Source organism: Podarcis pityusensis (genome assembly GCF_964106645.2).
Source record: "Podarcis pityusensis genome assembly, chromosome: 7".
NCBI classification, from domain to species: Eukaryota; Metazoa; Chordata; class Lepidosauria; order Squamata; family Lacertidae; genus Podarcis; species Podarcis pityusensis.
Genome location: NC_138031.1, coordinates 16570387 through 16591216, shown reverse-complemented (window position 1 = coordinate 16591216; position 20830 = coordinate 16570387). Strand labels below are relative to the sequence as shown.

Genomic DNA, 20830 nt, shown 5'->3' with positions numbered 1-20830 from the left:
GCCGTTTTAGTAGGCTGTGAACATTAGCCCAAAGTGTGCACAATTCTTCTTTCTTTGCATACATTTGCTCTGCATTTATTTTTTACTACTGCACAATGTATAATATACTCTGGTCCTGCAATCAGGAGTGGAAGGGGAACTGGACACTGCAGCCCTGTTCCCAACCAACTACTGGAAATCCCTACTTCTCTTTGACTTCTAAGAATTCAACCAGCACACTTTCAAGCGTAATCTTCACAGCCATAAAAGACTGGAAACTCTGATAAAAAATTAAACCAGAGATTCTCAGGAAGCTGAATTCTCCAGTACTCTATTCTGCTTGCTTGCTCGCTCTACCCTTATTTATATTCCAAGGTAGGGACCGATTTCCCTCTCTCCCTATAGTTCTTTCAAAGGGGTGAGAGAGGACTCCATCCTTCCCCTTGGACACAGCTGTTGCGAGAAGACGACGGTACAGTGGTACCTCAGGTTAAGAACTTAGTTCGTTCTGGAGGTCCGTTCTTCACCTGAAACTGTTCTTAACCTGAGGTACCATTTTAGCTAATGGGGCCTCCCACTGCCGCCACACGATTTCTGTTCTCATCCTGAAGCAAAGTTCTTAACCCAAGGTACTATTACTGGGTTAGTGGAGTCTGTAACCTGAAGCGTCTGTAACCCAAGGTACCACTGTATAGTTGAGGGAAGCACAACGCCACTTTGAGCGCAAAGCCAACGTTAGCTCGGAAACTGGAAATGGGGCAGGGGGGAGAGAAATGCCAGCCTGCCGAAGAAGAGGAAGGGAAAACAGGCCAGTCCTCGGAGGATTCCCAATCATGGTTAGGTGAATAGACAACATCACATCTGCACCGGGAGCCTGTGACAATGGATCGTTAGCACCCAAACTGACTTGGCGTTCCTGCTTGGGTGCTTGAACAGGTGTGAGCCCCATCTTCTCCACTAATCACAAGATGAAGCAACTTGATACATAGAGTCAAGGCTCATGGTCCCTCCGGTAAAGGAATAAAAAGGAGAGGGGAAATCGTAAAGGCCTGCACATAATTCTTTTTTTCCTTTCTCCTTCTGTGATGGCTTTTTTCTGGCCCACGTAGGACCAGTCTGGATAGTTAGCCTTGGTGAAGACTTGACATTTTCATTCACAAAAAAGTTTTTTATTTGAGTTTCTACTGAAATGAGCCTGCATTTTAATGTCGTATTTTAATCTTGTTTTTTAAGTTGTATTTCAATCAATTGTTTTTATACCTGGTGTTAGCCACCCTGAGCCCGGGCTTGGCTGGGGAGGGCAGGGTATTAATTATATTTTTTATTATTAATTATTATTATTATTATTATTATTATTATATTTTATTTTATTTATGCCCCGCTCTCCCCAGCCAAGACTGGGCTCATGCTGCTCCCTAAGCAACCAAGAGAAAGAGGGCATCCCCACTCCTTTAGCACATGATTAGCAGCCCAATGGTATGTGGACACCATTACCCTCATGCGAGAACATTTGTCATAGGTCAAAATGCCACCATATATTTTTTGCTGTGTCTCCAACACAGAACACTACTTTCCAATGGAGGTTGTTTGCATACACATGGATGAGAGCCAAATTATTTTGTCTCCGGATATCTGCATGGAAAACAGCCCTTGATTTACTCCTAGGTAAGCAAGTGTAGCATCACAGCCCACGTGACCCAAGGGGGTTTCAGTCCCCCCTCTCAAAAGCATCCCTCAGACCATCTGATCCCCCTAATCACTCTGCTAACCTTCCTCCATTCCCTTACAAGAGTTGTTTTAGTATTCATACCGTGGGCACACCAAGAGTTTTACTTAATTTGTTCCCACAAAGGCTAAGAGAATCTGACAATTAATAAGAGTTAGAAACAGGTTTTCTTACACTCATAATGAGTCCTCATGTCTTTCATTATGATCCACATGCTTATATTAATTTTCAGCGATTATTTGCCATATCAGATGCTATCAGGCTCCTTATTGTTCTTCTTCTGAATACAGGATTTTGATGGCCACCATCTCCCTGCCCCACTCAGGCCATTCCCAAAGTAGTAAACTGAAAATGAAAGTGCATTATTCCCCTTTTAAGGGGAATCCAAATAAATGGCACCACCCAAAACAAATCCTATAATTATATTTCCCCACTTGGATTAGGCAAATTGATATTATTATTATTATTATTATTATTATTATTATTATTATTAAGACCTCATCCACCAGCACCCCGTATAACACTGTATGGCAAAACAAAGACACAAAGAAACAGCATCGCATATGGGCTGCCTCTGTGGAAAGAAAGCAAAGCATTTTTTGCCTTCTGAAGTGCAAAATCCCTGCTGCAAAACCCAGAACTGTTCTCTCCTTCATCTGCAAATAATGAGTTTGATTTGCAGAGGCAGGCTCCGATTTGGCACCTGCAGAAGATATCGGGTGCAATTTTGGATGGCGCACTTTGCAACAGCTAAACATCAAATTCCTCAGCTGCACCTGTAAGTCAGGTACTGTTATTAAATGTGGATGCAGTTATCTGTGGGTTAAAAAAAAAATTGTTTAAAAAAGCCAAAAGCCAAAGAGAAGCCGTTCTCTGGGTGGGGGGTGGGAGCTGAGGCCTCCAGGTGCACTTATTGCATCTTTCTGAATGCCCTATTGCCCAGGTAAGGTCATTTGTATTCCAAGTGAGAGGACATCATATGTTATTGAGTTTTGTCAGAATCACAGAATTGTAGAGCTGGAAGGGCCCACAGGGATTGTCTAGTCCAGGGGTCAGCAAACTTTTTCAGCAGGGGGCTGGTCCACTGTCTCTCAGACCTTGTTGGGGGCCAGACTATATTGGGGGGGAGGATGAACGAATTCCTATGCCCCACAAATATCCCAGAAATGCATTTTAAATAAAAGGACACATTCTACTCATCTAAAAGCACGCTGATTCCCAGACCGTCCGCGGGCCGGATTTAGAAGGCGATTGGGCCGGATCCAGCCCCCGGGCCTTAGTTTGCCTACCCATGGTCTAGTCCAACCTCCTGCAATGCAGGCATCATCTGCCCCACAAGGGGCTCGAACCCATGGCCTTAAGATTAAGAGTCTCATGCTCTACCAACTGAGCCATCTCAGTCCGCTAAAGAGAGGCTGCAGTGACCTGCTTGGCCTCTTCTCCACACTTAGCATCGGCACAAGAGCATTCTCTTAGACCAGGCATAGGCAAACTCGGCCCTACAGATGTTTTGGGACTACAATTCCCATCATCTATGACCACTGTTCCTATTAGCTAGGGATGATGGGAGTTGTAGTCCCAAACACATCTGGAGGGTCAAGTTTGCCTGCGCCTGGCTTAGACCTACATAACTTCTACAAGGTTGGGGTATCATCTGTCTCCATCAAGCAAAAGCTTATCTTGATTTATGTGCCCAATTCCACTTTACAGAAAGTACTGGAATTCAGGTTTCCTTGGCGCTGAATCTGGGATATTTGGTGCCCCACTTTTTTTTTTAAAGAGACAGGCAGAGAATAATCGTAACACACCCCACACCGACATTCTCAGAAGTCACAAGCATGTTGCTTTAAATTACATGGAATGGAGATAAGCAAATCTATACCCCCCCCCCACATGGACAGAACACGGTCCAACCTCCATTCCTGCAGCCAGAAAGTATTTGTGTTTACTTTGAAGCCTCCCGTAATTTCCAGTAAGATTTACTGCTTAACAAGCATATTTACGCAGGCAGCAACAAATCCACTTGCTAAGGGAGTGTTCCCCTGGTTTGGATAAGATTAGAAGAAATGCAAGATATCCCTGTAAGTTTCTTATCTTCCCAAGTTCTGCAGGACAGGCAAAGCCTTCTCTCACTCACACCAAAGTTTGGAGAAAGCAAATCTCTTTCCTGTTTCCAACCTTTCGCAGCACCCCAGCGCAAGTGAGATCAAATCCTTCGTCTCCCCTAAAGCTCAAAGACACAGGGACCGGTTGATGGGGAGAGCAAAACTACAGGCTGGTTTGTAAGCAGAGACAATATTAGGAGACCTCTGTTGTTTAGGATTGCAGCCCAAGAATGAGAGCCGCAACCTGATGCACGCTTACCTGTGTAAACCCCACAGAACTCAATGCAGCTTATTTACAGGTAAACATGAACAGGCTTGCACTGAACATCTGCATGCAACGGACCATCAGGCTCAGCCACCTATCAAAATAAAAAGTCTCCTGATCTAAAACGTGCGCAATATTTCTGAATGACTTTAGATTGTATCTCAAAAAAAGAACGTGGGCCATTGATTTGTGTCCACATTCCAATGACCAACTGCAATTTAATGGGAGGAGCTGGGAGAGGAAACTGAAGACTCATTCTAAGCAGGGCAAGTTATGCAGCCGGCAAGAGGGAAGGTTATCAGCGCCAGACATCAATGCTCAACACATACACATTCCAGGAACTCAAATGGGTTTTTAATTGGGTGCAAGCATACAATGGGAACCTGCATATGATCGCGGTTTTTAGTGAACTCTGTGTCAAAAGGCACAAATCCAAGCATATAATTATAACCCGTTACAATTATGTAGGGGAAATGGAAAAAAGAAAAAGAGAAAGATACAATCCAATCTGGAAGCCTGCTCAATTGACATTCTTAACACACTCAATACTTTTGTTTCATAGCCAGCTAATCAACCAAATCAGGGCTAATTCTGTTCCATTCAATTGAACAGAAAGTATGAGACAAACAAGTAAACAAACAGGAAATTTGCTTATGGAAGAGTTTTTAAGCCGTTATGTGTTACCGATACTGTTCAAAAGGACAGAGGGGCGGGGTGAGGGGGAATAAGAGAGAAAAGGAAACTTGTTTGAACAAGCGAATTCAGCCCTGCATAGATTATTATTAGCTGCCTTACAAGACTGATTTTATCAGTCGCGCACGGCAATTCCTCTTATCAGCTTAGAGGGGAAAGTGGTCTTTGCAACAGACTCGGCCAGACCAATGGGGTTCAAAGAACAAGAAACAAGATTTGGGAAGGACTGCTGCAAAATCTCTTTTTTATAGAGATTTTGAGCAGCAGCTGGATGGCCCACTTACGGGGGATGCTGTTGTAGTGGACTTCCTGCTATCAGAAGAGGACTCAACTAGATTGCCTGTGAGGTCCTTTCAAACTCTAAAAATTCTAATAAGTGAAAAGTCCTGAGGTAGGACTTTTTTAAAAAGGTGCATGTTGATACGTCACCTGAGGCTTTTACAGCACTGTAGAAGCTGACAAGATCAATCTCATGCACACACACACACAGAAATTTTAGGTATCAACAATGGCAGGTGTGTGCAAAGCATCATCTTCCCATCAAGAAAGAACATTTATTGCTTGTTAATTTATTAGATTTATATACAGGCCTTTATCCAAAGATCCCAGGGCGGTGTACAACATTAAGAACATATCTTTAAAGGTAAAGGGACCCGTGATCATTAGGTCCAGTCGTGACTGACTCTGGGGTTGCGGCACTCATCTTGCTTTATTGGCCGAGGGAGCCGATGTACAGCTTCTGGGTCATGTGGCCAGCATGACTAAGCCGCTTCTGGCGAACCAGAGCAGCGCACGGAAACGCCGTTTACCTTCCTGCCAGAGCGGTACCTATTTATCTACTTGCAATTTGAGGTGCTTTCGAAATGCTAGGTTGGCAGGAGCTGGGACCGAGCAACAGGAGCTCACTCTGCTGCAGGGATTCGAACCGCCGACCTTCTGATCGGCAAGTCCTAGGCTCTGTGGTTTAACCCACAGCGCCACCCGTGTCCCTTTCAAGAACATATCTTTAAGGAACATTAAAAAAAAGTAACACAAAGCATAATAATGGACAGTTTAATGATGAAACGATCTTACTAACAGTCCGTCTGCCCAAACCAGCTGAAATTTGCACCTGGCTATCAGCCACTTGCGTCCAAGTAAAGATGCCCAAACGCCAGGATGTCACCCAATGTCTCCACCATCTGGAGGTGGATGCCTGGGGATCCTTGGATCTTGCCTCTTTTCATACACTAACACCCCATTTGGCAGAATTCTATCCATGGCATTTTATCTGCACAATCAGAACGAATTTTAGGAACCAAAAAGCCATGTTGAAAAATACGAGCTTTGAGCCGCCTGGCTCAACTAGACATTCCTTTTTGGAAACTGTACACTGTAGGTGTGCACACACATTTAACAGGCCATTGATTAATAGCCAAAGGCCTGGGTAAAGAGGATTTAACGTATTTTTCGCTCTATAAGACACACTTTTTCCCCTCCAAAAATTAAGGGGAAATGTGTGTGCGTCCTATGGAGCGAATGCAGGCTCCATGGCTTCAGCGAAAGCAACGCGAAGCCTGGAGAGCGAGAGGGGTCGGTGCGCACCGATCCCTCTTGCTCTCCTGGCTTTGCTTCGCTGGAGAGGCGCTGCGCAGCTTTCCCTCTCTGCGCAGCGCCCCTTCAGCGAAGCGGGAGGAGAAATGGAAGGGGCTCCGTTTCTCCTGCCGCTTCGCTGAAGGGGCGCTCCGCAGAGAGGGGGAGATTTTTTCTTCCCCTTGTTCTCCCCCTCTAAAACTAGGTGCGCCTTATGGTCGGGTGCGTCCTATAGAGCGAAAAATACGGTTTTTATTTTTGCCCGACACCTAAAGACATGCAATGATGGTGCAACCAAAGAAAACGCAACAATTTTTACAAGTATTACACACTAGTTCCAGAAGAAAGGTGCTTCCAAGGATGAGCACCGTGAGTCAGAGCCTAATCTCTAGAGTTCTTCCCAATTTCACGGCAAACTATAGAAGGTGTGGCATTTAGAAGAATTATTGTGACACAGCAGGCCTTCTGCTGCTGAGCTCCCATTACGACCTCCACAGCTTCAAAAAGTAATAATAATAATAATTTATTATTTATACCCCGCCCATCTGGCAGGGCTTCCTCAGCCACCCTGGGCGGCTTCCAACAAAATATTAAAATACCGTAATACATCAATACAACAAGCAAAGAGGGATTGCTACAACAGAAAAATAAGAGCAACTTTGGTCTCTAAAAAGATTGCCTGAACATCAGAGTTATAAGCCAAGCGAGATACAATGAGGGGAGGTGAACAGGAGTTAAGACGTGATATAATTAAATATCCAAAATGCCTGCTCCGTATGTTATCCCTGGTTTATTTTACAACCATTTTAAAATGCCTTTTTGAAGGAGGAAGGAAAGAAAGGGGCATCTTCACCTGTTCAAAAGAAAAGTGGGAGGGGCAGCTTGCTACAAGCCTATTTACGCTCAATGTGATTTTTTTCCTCTCCTGAATCGTATTATCCACAGCCAGGTAGAGCCTTTTATTGGATCAAGGTCTCTTTGCAAAACAGGAATTTCTTCCCGTGTATTTCTCTGCCTCTCTCTCTCTCTCTGCGCACGAAACATGTCAAATCTTGCTCGGCCAGCCACATCCTCTGCCTTGAATTCCTCCATCAAGAGAAGCCTGCTTTCATGACTCCACACTGGAATTCCTACCCACCCTGCTTTGAACCGTAAGGTCTACTGGACATTATGGGAAATGGCAAGGCTTAATAAAGAACAATTTGCTGGCGAACTGAGAAGAGAGAACAGCACCCAGGAATAGCAGCAACAAAGAGGCACATTGATATCAGGACCTTATAAAACTATGTTTTACATAGACACAGGCTCCTCCTATGTTCCTATGCAAATTTTCAAGAGGCAACGAAGTTCCTCATCAGATAAAGATCCATGAAACCCTATACCTAGCACACTCCTCAGTTGGTGCAAAGAAATGTTTTATCTACAATTTTAGTAGAAACGTGCTCATAGCAGGTTAGGCGGTTTTCCCAGCTATCACAATATTATTTGTTCCGACTGGCAGTAGGATCCCTCCAGTCTTTCCTGCCACCTGAACCTTTTGGCTGGAAGCCAAGGGACTGAACCCAGAGACACACAATACTACAGAGCTGATGTGTTAAAGTCAACTAACATTCACACCAGGCTGGTTCTAATTGGCACCCCTGTACGCATGGAAAGATGCAAATCTAGCAGAGATGCCCACTGTCAGAAGATAAGGGGATGTGATTTTGACCAGTTGCCCCTTACCCCTGAAATCCACTCACCTCCTATCCCTGCTATAGACCCTCAAGTCTCTGGAACTGATTTGGCGGGGCATTAGGAACTGAAGGTGGCAAAAAAAAGGGAACTGGAAGAATTGCTTCAACTCCGCTAAATCACAATGCCCTTCTATGATTGCAAAGTACCATCTGGTTCCCCCCTACCCCCAGTTAGCTTGGAAGGATAACTTTATTTTTTGAGAGAATGGTTTTTCTTTTCCCTAAGACGTTATGCATTCATAGGCAGGCAACACATAACTTAAGGTTATGCTCATTAATCCTTGTGATGTGAAGTAATCTACAGCTGATGCAACTGATAGCTCCTGCATTGCCACACATAGAAACAGTTACGGGCTATGGACAAAACATGCACACACGCAGACAATAAGTAGTCTGTTTAGCAATACAGAAAATGCTGCTTTAACTACATAGATAAACATGCAGCTATTAATCACTTATTATTACAGAGACGGCTGCCTACCTACCTGCACTGACAACTCCTTGGGTATTCCTGGTAAAGCTGCTAAGCAGATAATGAACAGAGAAAACCCTCAGGAAGTCAGATTTCAGCTCGCCGTCAAACACCCATCCATTAAGTTAAGTAAATGCTTGATGCTATTTATCTTAAAACAGCGCATTGGCTCAAAATAGACTTGCCGGCCCAATTCATAAGTGGCAAGGAAGACGCCGGTTCTCTGCAGCTGAATCCCATGCAGTTGAAAGCAACATCTGAGTCAAAGGGTACCTGGTCGCAAGTGTTGCTCCACCCTCAATGTGCAAGCGAATGACCCTGGTGCAAGGAATTCCCACGTGAAAACAATTCAGCCTAAACATTAGCAACACTCTTCCGCCATCAGTCTGGTCTCAGGAACACTGGGTCCTTTTTAACCTGCTCTGCTTCACCTGCAGCAAACTCCTGGGTCACTATAATAATCAGTAATTGCTCTAGAGATGCCAACAGAATGTTAGCAAAAAAGGGGAAGATTTTTACATTTACACATTAACACCGCATGGCCTCAACCTAAAGGACAGTACCAACATCACTTTCCTTCTGCAATTAAAGACCTTTTGAGCCCTCTATCTGCAAGCTCTAAACCTGCCACCTTGGAAACAGCACAATTTTCTCCCGATGAAGGCAAAACCAAAGCCTTTTGCTATAAGAATTAAAAAATTCTGTTTTGCTACTCACTGTTATGAATATATGGTTTTAGTGATTAACCGCATCGAACTAGGATCCAGAACAAAGTGTTGTTTGATGCTTTCATTATTGCGTCTTATAACGTAATATATCTAATAAACATTATATTACAGTATTTAGTCAGCCAAAGCAGCTGCACCCATTGATTTCAGCTGCCATGCCGAAGAACTGACGACCCTTCATTGCTTTTTGATTTGCCGATTAAGAACCTGACCCCTCAATTACTCCTGTTTTCTGACATTTTTCCATTCGAAAGAGGATCCTCATCGCCAAACCATTTCCTCGCCAGCAATCACTTCCACTCAGTGGGGGCATCCAAGAATAAACAAGACAACTATGGGGTGTAGCACTCATTAGGCCGAGGGGGCCGGCATTTGTCCACAGACAGCTTTCCAGGCCATGTGGCCAGCAGGACTAAACCGCATCTGGCGCAATGGGACACAATGACGGAAACCAGAGTGCATGGAAACACCTTTTACCTTCCCACCGCAGCAGGACCTATTTATCTCCTTGTGCTGGTGTGCTTTCAAACTGCTAGGTTGACAGAAGCTGGGACAGAGCAATGGGAGCTCACCACCATCGCAAGATGAGTGTCACACCCCATAGTCGCCTTTGGCTGGACTTAATCGTCCAGGGGTCCTTTATCTTTTTCAAATTATCAAGAATAAGCATTTTTGAGTTTTGCAGAATCAGTTCCACAGGTGCCATGAGAAGTTGTATGTTCACACAATCATGAAACACCTAGTGTACAGGGCAAAGAAGACATGGACCACTAATATACACACATACAGAGTAATACACACTCTTCCTCTTTTAAACGGAGTGGACAGTCCACCTTGCAGCTTCATGGACCATTGGCATAGGAAATTGGGCTCAGTGGACATGTGCCAAGGACTCTGCATCTTCCAGACCCAATTCCTTCCCCTCCCAGTTCAAAAAGCAGCAGACCATTTGCTTCTCTTCAGCCTAAAAAATAAAAAAGCAAGACACAACACCTAAGCCCATATTACAAAGCACGCTACCCAAGCATTTATATGATTCAGAATTAATGGCACTAAAAACAAACCTAAAGAAGCGATACAGAGGCATATGTATTAACATAATGTATATTAGATACATACGCACAGAGAGTGCAAGTCGCTCCTTAAATCCCGTTTGCGAGTATTCTAATCAAGATAATGCAATTCATTTTAGTCGGCATCAGCTTTATCTGCTGAGATGCATAACTTTGATGAAAATTAATTAGTTCAGTGCTGCAGATGGATTTCTTAATAGAACTTGGGAAGACTGAGCCAAAACATGTCAAACACTCACTAAGCATATTGCAAAAATGTTGGGGACTTATTAGGACAGATTTGGGGATGGCGGAAGAGACATGGGGAAAAAGTGGGGTGCTGGACAGTTCTCTCGGCAGAATTTGCTAGTTAAACAGATTTTGCAAAAGATTATAATTTATAGCCTGATCCTTTCCAGGTTTATTAAAAACAAACAAAAAACAATTACCTGCACAGAGTCCAATTTCAGTGGAGTTTAACCCCAAGGAGACACAATCAAGATTGCAGACTTAGGGTACAAGCCTACTCCCATTTACCAGAGAAGAAGACCTATGGAACGTAATGGAGATTTCCTTCTGCGTAAACCAGGTGCAGAGGATTGTTCATTGAAGTCACAATCCTGCAAACACTTTCCGGGGAGTTAAGAAACATTTAATCCCAGGGGGCTTGCACAGAGTAGACATGCCCAGGATTGCAATCTCACTCTGCTAACACAACACAATAACCCTTTTTTTAAGGAGGGAAAAGGAGAAGTGAATCTAATTGTGAAGTTTACACTTGCTTTTCCTTGTTCAGCCACTCAGTGTCTGCCTTGCCAGGATCAATATTGCCAGGCCAACAGGTCACCTGCAGAGTACCTGCAGTCCTGTCCATCACAGAAAACGAGGAAAGGTAAATTCCTCTGCAAATTCAATATCAAACACAAGGTGAAACTAGGAGGCACAGGAACCGTGGCCTCACCCAACTGCGTTGAGGCAAGGTAGCCCATTCCTCAGGTAGAGAATGGTGCATCTTCAACTTATAAAGCACAAGCCAAAAAGAACTAAGAATTGCTGGACTGGATGCCCAAATCATTTAGCACTCCACGCACAACAGCAAGATTTGTGTGGAATCTTAGGGCAGATGTAATGGCTCTCCTGCTGAATAGCTCAGTTGGTAAGAGCAGGAGACTCTCAATCTCAGGGCTCTGGGTTTGAGCCCCACATGGGGCAAAATATTCCTGCATAGCAGTGATGACCCTCAAAAACCCAAGCTCTGCAATTCTATGATCTCTGGCCCCTGGTATACATTGCCTCTGCCCACAGAGGTTCCATGCAGCTGTTTGCAAGCCCTAAGAAACCAGCCATGAAGAGGCTAATACATCAGGAATTCATGTGTTCTTTCCAAAAAGCTCTCAACATTTAGATCAAGGGATAGGAGGACAGATGTTTCTGGACTCCGAATCCTAACACCCCCAGGCGACATGGCCAATGGCCTTGGGAGTTGCGGTCCAAGAACATCTGTAGGGTCAGAGGCTCTTATTCTCCAGCCGAAATCGAAGGCAAGGATTTTTTGAGGCAATTTCGGGAAACTCTTTGGAACTGTCACATTCTCTCTCGGAAGCAAGCCGCCTCTTTCTCCCCCTCAAGGTAAAGAGAGTTAACAGAGGACAATCTCCTACAACTATCACATGTATGAGAATAGATATAATGTGCTTATAAAGAGATACCGCCAGGATTCTGAAAGTCATGCTTCCCCCAGGATGTGGCCTTGTCAGATTTCATAAACTATATGTGCAGAGCCAAGCATGGACGGGACTTGAATAGTGGGGGGAAGGGGGAGCGAGAGACAGTGTTCGGCACAGTAATGGCAAAATTCTATAAATCCACACTGAATCTGTGCCTTGGAGTGATTTCTAAGGGTGCCAACAGATGCTCACACAGGTGCCGCCTTTCCAAAGTAAACGTTATTTATGGCATTTTGCAAAAGTAATCGCAGCCACCTTTTCTAAAATACCGCGAGTCAACATCCCTAGGCTGCCTTTAAAAAAACCCACAGAGGACCCTGCTCTACCTCAGACAAAGCTGGGCATTTTTTGGTGCCTAAAACAAGGAAATGGAACCCTAACATCTTCTCCCGGGGGAAATGACAGCACAAAGTCCTGCACTGACATTCCCGGTTGCTGGGACTTGTGGCATCCCTTAGTCAAGGGACCGAGACCTCCAAGAGCCAACCCTTTTAAGCAGAGTGTGCTTCTAAACATAAATGAACCAAAGGGAGCTTAACAACATACCCAAACCGGTAGGACTTAAAGGAATGGAAGCGTTAGACTAAGCTCAGATGGCAACATCAGAGTGGTAGACCATATTCCAAACAAAGAAATTCCTGAAAGCCTACAGGCACTTAAACCTCATTCTCTCAATCGCTCACCTTCTTCAAGAGACCCATTTACCCTGCACACTCACCCAAATATGCAAGGAAGAAGATCTTGAGTTATGCGCGAGCTGCAAAGGTTTGCAAATATGCGGGCATCACCAGGATGATATTCCCATGAACTCTAAATGCACATTATGCACACAGCCAACGGAATTGGCCCTCGTGGAGGAATCAGGTGCACTGCCAGTACAGATGTTCCTTATTTGGCTCCTCTTGCAGGAGCCAGTAATGTTCATTCTTCTAGTCCTAATCAAGCTTTCAAACCTTTCCATTTATGACTTACAAATTGACAATGGTTGCAGTCTTCCAACTTGTATCACTGATTTTACGAGTCTCCCTGACCATCCCTGACACAACCTGATTTTGGACCAACGTCTAAATAAAAGGAGTAAGCCTCCGCATTTGTTTCTCACATGGAAATCAAGCTGCTTTTACTTAGGGATCTCAGCTCTGCAAGCACAAACGTGGTCAGGTGGTCAGCATTTAAAGTTAACTAATGAGTTTCGAACAAGCTCATTATCACTACAACCCTACAGTGGCCATTTCTGCAAAGCTGTTGTCTCAACAGCATCTACATGCAAAAAGTTACATTCACAACTTGCAAGTTATACTGGAGAAGAGACACTAGGAATAGGAGCTTGGATGCAGAAGTAGCTCAGTTTACACCTGCTATTATTGACGCACCTGGGTAAGTGTACGAACTGCAATGAGCCTCTCTCTAGGTCTGGAGAAAGGGTTCTGTACAACTCAAAAGCTTGTAAATCTGCTCTACTACTTGAGGAACCAACAGAAGGTACCACCCATATTACTCTGCAATTTATATTTCTTATCTTGATTGGTATTCATCCCATGGAGTTAAACGTATCAAAAGTAGGAGGGGGGGAAAGACATGGAACAGAAAAACCACAGGAAACAAACCACAGGAAACATTTACACCGCTGGAAACAGCTGTCAACATGGAAATATGCAAAAGGTTTTGGAGCTGGACACACCTCAACGTTCCCTGGTTTCACAGCTGTTTTGTGCAAGAAAAATAAAGGTGAAGGCTGAGCATCCATCCAGGACATAAATTAACTGAAGCAGTTCTGCAGCTGCATAACAAACTCCTAGCCATCTAAATAAATGTTCACACCCACGCGTTTTAGCAAGTCATCAGATTTCTCTGAACTTTGTTCTAGGCATTATCCATCAAGGTTAAAAAGAAAATCGACACTACGCAGAAAGAAGCCTTTTGTGCAAGCAGAACTATAAGGAAGCTAAGCTACAAAGAACTTTGCTCAATTTCTACCCAGGATGGGTCACAGCTGACTAGGACACCACAGGTCACTCCACCTTCAGCTGCAGCTGAACCAAGGAAGCTTACAAGACGAAGCTGTGACCTGGCACACTTTTATCTCAGGAGGAAGCCCCAAGAAATCAGGAAGATGCCCCTTGAACACTTCTTGTACATTCAGAAGCGAATCCCGGAGAATTCAGAAATATGTACGATGATGCAATCTTATGCATGCTTACTCTGCAATAAAATCAACGTTTTTTAGCGGGGCTAAAAGCGCACACAGGATCACAATCTCCCAAGTATGCATAGGCTTTCATCCTGATTTCTAATGGGGGTGCAATTCTCAAGTCATTTAAATGCCTCCACCCAACTCAAGGGGGGCAAATAAACCTGGTAGGCCCACGCCTCCCATTTCACACTTTAAAAGATTTCCATTTATCCTGCTTGTAGTTTTTAACTTGTTTCCAATGGGGGAATTCTGTTGAAGAAGCAGGCCCGAAAGGTGGCACTTTAAAGGGGGTTGCAGAGAAGCTGCCACCTTTTAACGTGCAAAGAAGGAAAGAGACAGAAGGAGCGGCCACTTACTTTTCATATTCCGCGTTGTCCCTATCGCACCGTGAGTCCTTGTGCTTCTGCCAGTCTTTGCCGTGCTTGCAGGTGGTCAAGAGGACAACATCCTCCCCATTATGGACATGATATAAGGCATTCCTGGTGTCGGACCCTATCCCAGTCAGGTACCTTTTCCCCTTGAACACCAACATGTACTTCCTAAGAGGAGGGATGGTGTTAAACCTCAGGAAGCCCTTCTCCCCTCCTGTCCTCGGGTGATCCTTAGAAAAGAGCGGGATAGAGACGTCAAACTTCGGGCGGAAGTTTTCCGTGCTGATGCTGGCTTTGGCTAGCATGGCCTGGCCAATGTCGAAGCCCACGTCCTCGGTGTAGTCAGGCCACGTGCCGGAATATAAATTAAAAACTAAGTGGTTCCTACCATTGTTCCACAAGTGGAGGTTCTGGACCTTGGACCGCAGGTTGTGCACGTACTGGGGGGACAGCTGGTCCCTGTCTAAGGTATCCAGGCTGAGGACGAACAGGCAAGCTTGGCTGGGGTCGGAAGTATAAAACCGGGAGCCTTCGATGGCGGCGAGGATGTTTTGGTAACTCTCGGCGATCTTCTCCCCTTTCTGCTGAGGGTAGACGTACACCTTGAAGCCGTTCTTCTTGCAGAGGGCAAAGTCGAAGCAGGACTCCATGCGGCACTTCTTGCCCTTGTAGACGCTGGCGTTGGCGTCACGCTTCTGCCGCGGGGAAGTGTGCATGTTGTACTCCTCGTTCTCCAGCTGCTCCCAAGGGACGAAGGGGCGCAGGGCGTCCGGGAATCGGGGCCAGTAGTGCTCGGGGCCGCCACTGTGCTGCAAGCCATTCCTGCTACTGTGAGCCTCCCGTCTGCTTTGGCTCCTGGATGCTCTGAACTGCAAGCCTCCCAAGTAGAACAGCAGGACGACGAAAGTGCCAGCGGAGAGCAGGATGAAGTAGCGTTTTTTGGCCTGCATGTGTCCTATCTGGGTCGAGAGGATTGTAAATAAACACAAAGATCGCCCAAGTTTGCCAGTCGACACTTTCAGCTTGAGTCCGCCATCTTCCCGCCTGCAAAGACTTTAAACTCTCTTCTCCCACCTCCTCTTTATTCCTTTCCCAAAGCCTCGGACTGATGCAGCGCATGTGGGCGATTTCTTTAACTTTCTCCCCTCCGGTCTTTCATCTTTGGCTCGCACAATAGAGATTGGGGAGGGGGGGGAAGGGAGAGAGAGAAGGGAAAGGGAGAGAGAAGGGGGAAGACAGAGAGAAGGAGAAGGAGAAGGAGAGAGGGACTGAGAGAAGCAGGGGCAGGCAGAGAATAATCACGCCCAGCCCGGCTTTGGAGGGGAGGAAAGGAGGGAGCGTGGGGCTAGGAATTCTCTTGCAAGGAGGAGAGAGGGAGAAGGCACCCGCTCCGGGAAAATGAAACCACCCAGCCCAGGTCCCCCTTTTCGCCCTCAAATCGGCTGTTACAAGATTGAGAAATTTGTCCCGCCCTCTCGCTCTCTCTTCCTCTCTCTCACACACACATAGGGAGCCGGTGCTTGCGGATGATCCAAGGTGCACGAGCCGCAGCAGCAACTTCAACTCACACACACAACATTCCTCGGATGTCTTTTCCTAACACACAAAATAGGAAGGGGAGCGCTGGGGGAGGGGGTGGAGAGAGAGGTGACAGACAGACGGACGGACGGACGGACACACACACACAAACACACCCCGAGCCGCCCGGCTTTCTCCGAGCAAGTCGGTATATCACCAGCAGCCTGTGCAAGCAGCCGGCTCCGGTTCGCGGCGTAGCACCATCCGAGGCTCACATCTTCCAGCCCGAGCGCCGTAACCTGACGAATCCCTGCATTTCTCTCGCCTTCTTTCCTTGCAGCGGCTCCGCGGGGAGGAGGAGAAGGGAGGAGAGGGAAGTCTCTCTTCCAGGCTGCTCTGCGATCTCCCCCAACCAGAGAAAAGACCCGCCGCCGCCGCCTCTTCTGCTGCTGCTGATGTTTCTTCTTCTTCTCCTTCTTCTCCTCCTCCTTCCTTTGCCTTCGCGGCCGCCTCCTCCTCCTAGCCCCCGCCCCTCTCAACCATTCATTTCAGCGAGCGGCGATGGCACAGGAGCGCGCGCCCCCCCCTCCGGGAGGGAAAGGGGCTGGCTGGCTGGGAGGGAGGGAGGCTGACCGCCGCCTCCCCCGCCTCTCCGAACGTTGCCGACCGCGGAGTTCCGACCGTCGAACGTTACCCGGTTCTGAATGTTACACTTGCAACATTCCATTCCCCGACACCACGGCGCTGACCTCATCCATCCACGCAGCCCGCTCGCCGATTGGCTGGGCGTCACGTCCGGAGGGGGAGGTGCTTCCGCTGCACCCATTCATAACCCCCCTCGAGCCGGAGGATACAGCTTTGCGGTAGATCCAATGGCCGTGGAAGCTTCTCTTCCTCCTTCCCACCCCCACCCCCCTTCTATACCCACCCCTCTCGGAAGGTGCGTGCCCGGTGGCTTCCTTGCTTGGTGGGTGCGTGGGGTGATTTGCTCGAGGGGATACCAGCTGCAAGAGGAAACGGCCTGCCCCCCCCCCTCCTCCAAACCTGCAATCAGAAAGAGACACTGATTTAAAGGGAGGACCCTAAGTGTGGATGGAGGGGGGGACACTCACGCACACCCATCCAAGTCTCTGGGAATTCGGCACCCACAACCCTCCACCCCCAAAAAACTCCACCCCGGCCCCAGTGCAGGCAGCAACAAGAACCGGTTGCCTAGGGCACCGCCAACGTGTTTAGCGATTGTTGAGGGTGGGAGTGCCCGGGAAGAGGGAAAGATGCGCTCCGGTTCGCCTTCGGGGCAGCGGAGATCCCAGCCGAGTCAGCAAGAGGAGGGGGAGGGAGAAGGGCGTAGCAGCTGGAAACAATTGCTGCGAGACGGCGGCGCTCCGGGGATGAGTTGCTGGCCCGCGTTTCCTTGCAGGTCGTGTCTCGTAGGGCCGCGCCGAAGCCTGCCATCAAACCCTTGGCGGCGCTTGCTCCCGAGCAAAACCGTGCACGGAACCGTTAAGTCAGCACCGGCAGCCCGATGCTACCTGTGTACAGCCACGGTGCAAGCCTGCTAAACGGGTCTACTCGGGAGTAAGCCCCCGTGTGCTCAGAGGGACTTGCTTCCTCCCAGCGAGGTGAGCGGTTGCCGCTGAAATCGCGCTGGGTGGCCAGTGTGGTTTGCTCTCAGATTAAGCAGAAGGCCCAGGTAGCAATTTTAAGGGTAGCGATTTAGGAGTCGGACCCACACTGAGTTCGGAGGGTTTACTTCTGAGTAAGCATGCACAAGTTGGGGCTGCCGGAGCGCTTTCGGGGGACGGGGGTTAGTAAATCCCGCTTGCCCTCGTCTTTAAACTCCCTGCCACCAAATATTTCAATAGCACTGGTGCTTATTTAAAGAGACACCTCTTTCTCCCTCCTCCCCAAAACGCAATCGGGCTATCCAATCTGGGTTCTTTTGGAAAGATCAAGTAGCGAATCAACTGCAGTTAAAATAAGGGAGTCAGATCTGTCGAACCCAAGCGAACCTCTTCATGGCGGGGCGAGATAAAAAAAATAAAGGAAAAACTGGCTTTTGGAGGAGATTGAGGAAAAAGGAGCAAGTTCGCTCCTCGTTTCTTCGATAGGGAGACAAGTTTATACGTGCGCCCTCTACCGCGCGGACTCCCGTATCAGCATATGGTACATCCCAGCAAAGCTTGCGTAGCCTTTTGGCACATTGAGCTGCAAGGCAGTTTTGTCAAGCGATTGTGGGCTGGAGGGTTGTCTCCCGAAGCTCAAATTCGCCCGCGAGTATCAAATGAGCTCCGTCTAGGAAGTTCTAGAGACTTGACAGAACTGCAAAGCAAAAGTGGAGACCTGATCCCATGCATGTTTACCCCGAAGGAACTGCCGCTGAATTCAGTTGGATTTGCTCCCAAGTGAATGAAATTTTAATGGACAGAAAGTCCAAACTGAGACAAAAATGATACAATTCTGATACATCAGGATAGGTGGATAATACATAGATTTATAAGCTGTCGCTACCCTCCAAAGGTGACTTCTGTACAATCACAGAACACAAACTTGTTAATAATATTAATTAATAATACATAGTGTGTGCAACATAAGCCATAAAACCAGCTATACATGCTCAGAACTGACTCACACCAGTGTAATAAAATCAATTTAGAACCACCTCAACCTTTTACAGGACCACCAGCCAGAAAGCTTCTGGAATTCAATATTGTGATCGCCATCCAATAGGTTAGAAGGCTTTTTGTATGAGGATCACACCAGCCTTGCAAACAAGCCAACAAAAGTTACTGAAATACTAGTTTTAGTTCAGTCCCACCGTTAACCAAATCAAATCTCAGAGGGGTTTATACATTCCAAGAAGCACAATACTTTGTAAAATACAGCAATAATTGTACTAGGCTGTTGGGGGCTGGCAGAGATAGGAAACAGCTGTGTTTGAAGGCCATGCTTTCAGTGTTCAATGGAATTAGCTAGCACATCACATGGCATCTAGGCATGTAGCAAAATTCATTGCTTCATACCAACCTTCTGCTGTGAGGTCAGCTTCTTAGAGTCTCTTCCAGATCCCACTGCTAACTTAGTTACTATCTGCTTAACCTAAGGAGAGGATCTTCTCAGTGGTGGCCCCATATTTACGGAACATAATTCCTTCCCCAGAGACCCCTGCCTGGCACCTGTGTTGCTATCATTTTGGTACTATGTAAATACGTTTTTTTGTCCTCCCAGGGTTTCTCAGTTTTTGAATTTTAATCTTCTGGCCTTCACTACAATTGTGTTTAACTCTGTATTGATTTTATTGCTATTTTATTTGGGAAGAAACTGCCCTGCAGTCTGCCTGGGGGCAAAGTGCATTTTACAAATATGTATAAAATAAATCTAGTACAAACAGGCTGACAAGTAGAAACCTGGGCAAATTATATCCAAAGCCTCGCTTCGCTTAGTTTAACAGACCAATACATGTCTTACACGGAGTCCTATGTCGAAACGCAATTACCGGTAATATTTGTCCATATCTGATGTACAAATCCCTAATTTGTACGTCCATAAAATGCAAAAACCTTCTACCCTGCCATTTGGTTGACCAATAAACTGAACTGATAAGGAGTGTGTGGGGAAACAGAACCCGGGGGGAGAGGAAATGGTGTTTATTACCGGTATAAATTGACGCTGGAGGGAAGGTGGTCTCAGCAGATGATCCTGCAATCTTGAACTCAAATTAAGTAATGGTTGTGTCAAGCCACATTCAAGGCACCTGCGTCCAAGGTCTCTACTTGGCGGACACGGGGAACAGAGAAGAAAAAGATGCAGCTGCCTTGAAACGTATAACAAGCTAGCTGGAAAACAGAAGAGTAGAGGTCATCCAAATTGCTTCACATACATCAGTCTGCAGAGTTGCCACTACCTCTGTTACCTGGCCCTGCTCTTCCACCTTTATCACAGCACCTCAGCATGAAGAAGTGATGTGTTTGCAGGCACAAGGATAACAGAATGTGTCACCTTCCAAATTTCTGTATGTCAGGGAAGGAAGCAAGGCCAGCAAAACACGGGGAACAGCTAGAGCATGGTCAAATCTCCACTTACTCCAAATGTGCTCCCATTGCTAGTTTTTGAAACCGCATCCACGGAGCGTGAGCCACAATCCATATCAGTCCTTTCGTTCCTTGACCAATAATGTGATGGGGTGCATTTTTCTTCTCCAACCATCTTCAATCCAACTAGAAAAATTAAGCTGCATTCATGTTGTACTTAAGAATGGTGTGCACATTTGAGACAGCTGTCGCACATGCATGACCTCAGTGGCGCAGAGTGCCTTCCGTCAGCTTCGGCTGGTGGCCCAGCTGTGCCCCTTGTCTGGACAGGAGCAGCCGAACTTCTGTTGCCTATGTGCTGGTAACCTCAAGGTTAGATTACTGCAATGTGTTGTTACATGTGGGGCTGCCTCTGAAGACTGCTCAGAAACTTCAGCTGGTGCTAGGTTGCTTGCCAGGGCAAGAAGGTGTGAGCATATACTGCCAACCCTGGCCTGGCTGCACTGGCTGCCAATTAGTTTCTGGGCGCAACTCAAAAGTGCTGGTTTTGAACTATAAAGCCTTAAATAGCTCAGGACCGCAGTACCTCAAAGAGCACCTCCCACCATAGGAACCAACCTGTGCTCATCATCTAAGGCCCTTCTTCATGTGCCCTATCCAC

At 46.6% G+C, this 20830-nt stretch overlaps 1 protein-coding gene across 1 annotated transcript in view; it reads right to left on the bottom strand.

Annotated features, from left to right (window-relative positions):
• Positions 1 to 16865, bottom strand: part of EXT1 (exostosin glycosyltransferase 1) — a 260102-nt gene extending 243237 nt beyond the window's left edge. Inside the window, exon 1 of the mRNA XM_081012617.1 lies at positions 14606 to 16865. Within this exon, the coding sequence (XP_080868743.1) occupies positions 14606 to 15570 (965 nt within the window). The 5' untranslated portion in view covers positions 15571 to 16865. The remainder of the gene's footprint in view (positions 1 to 14605) is intronic.
• Positions 16866 to 20830: the final 3965 nt, after the last annotated feature.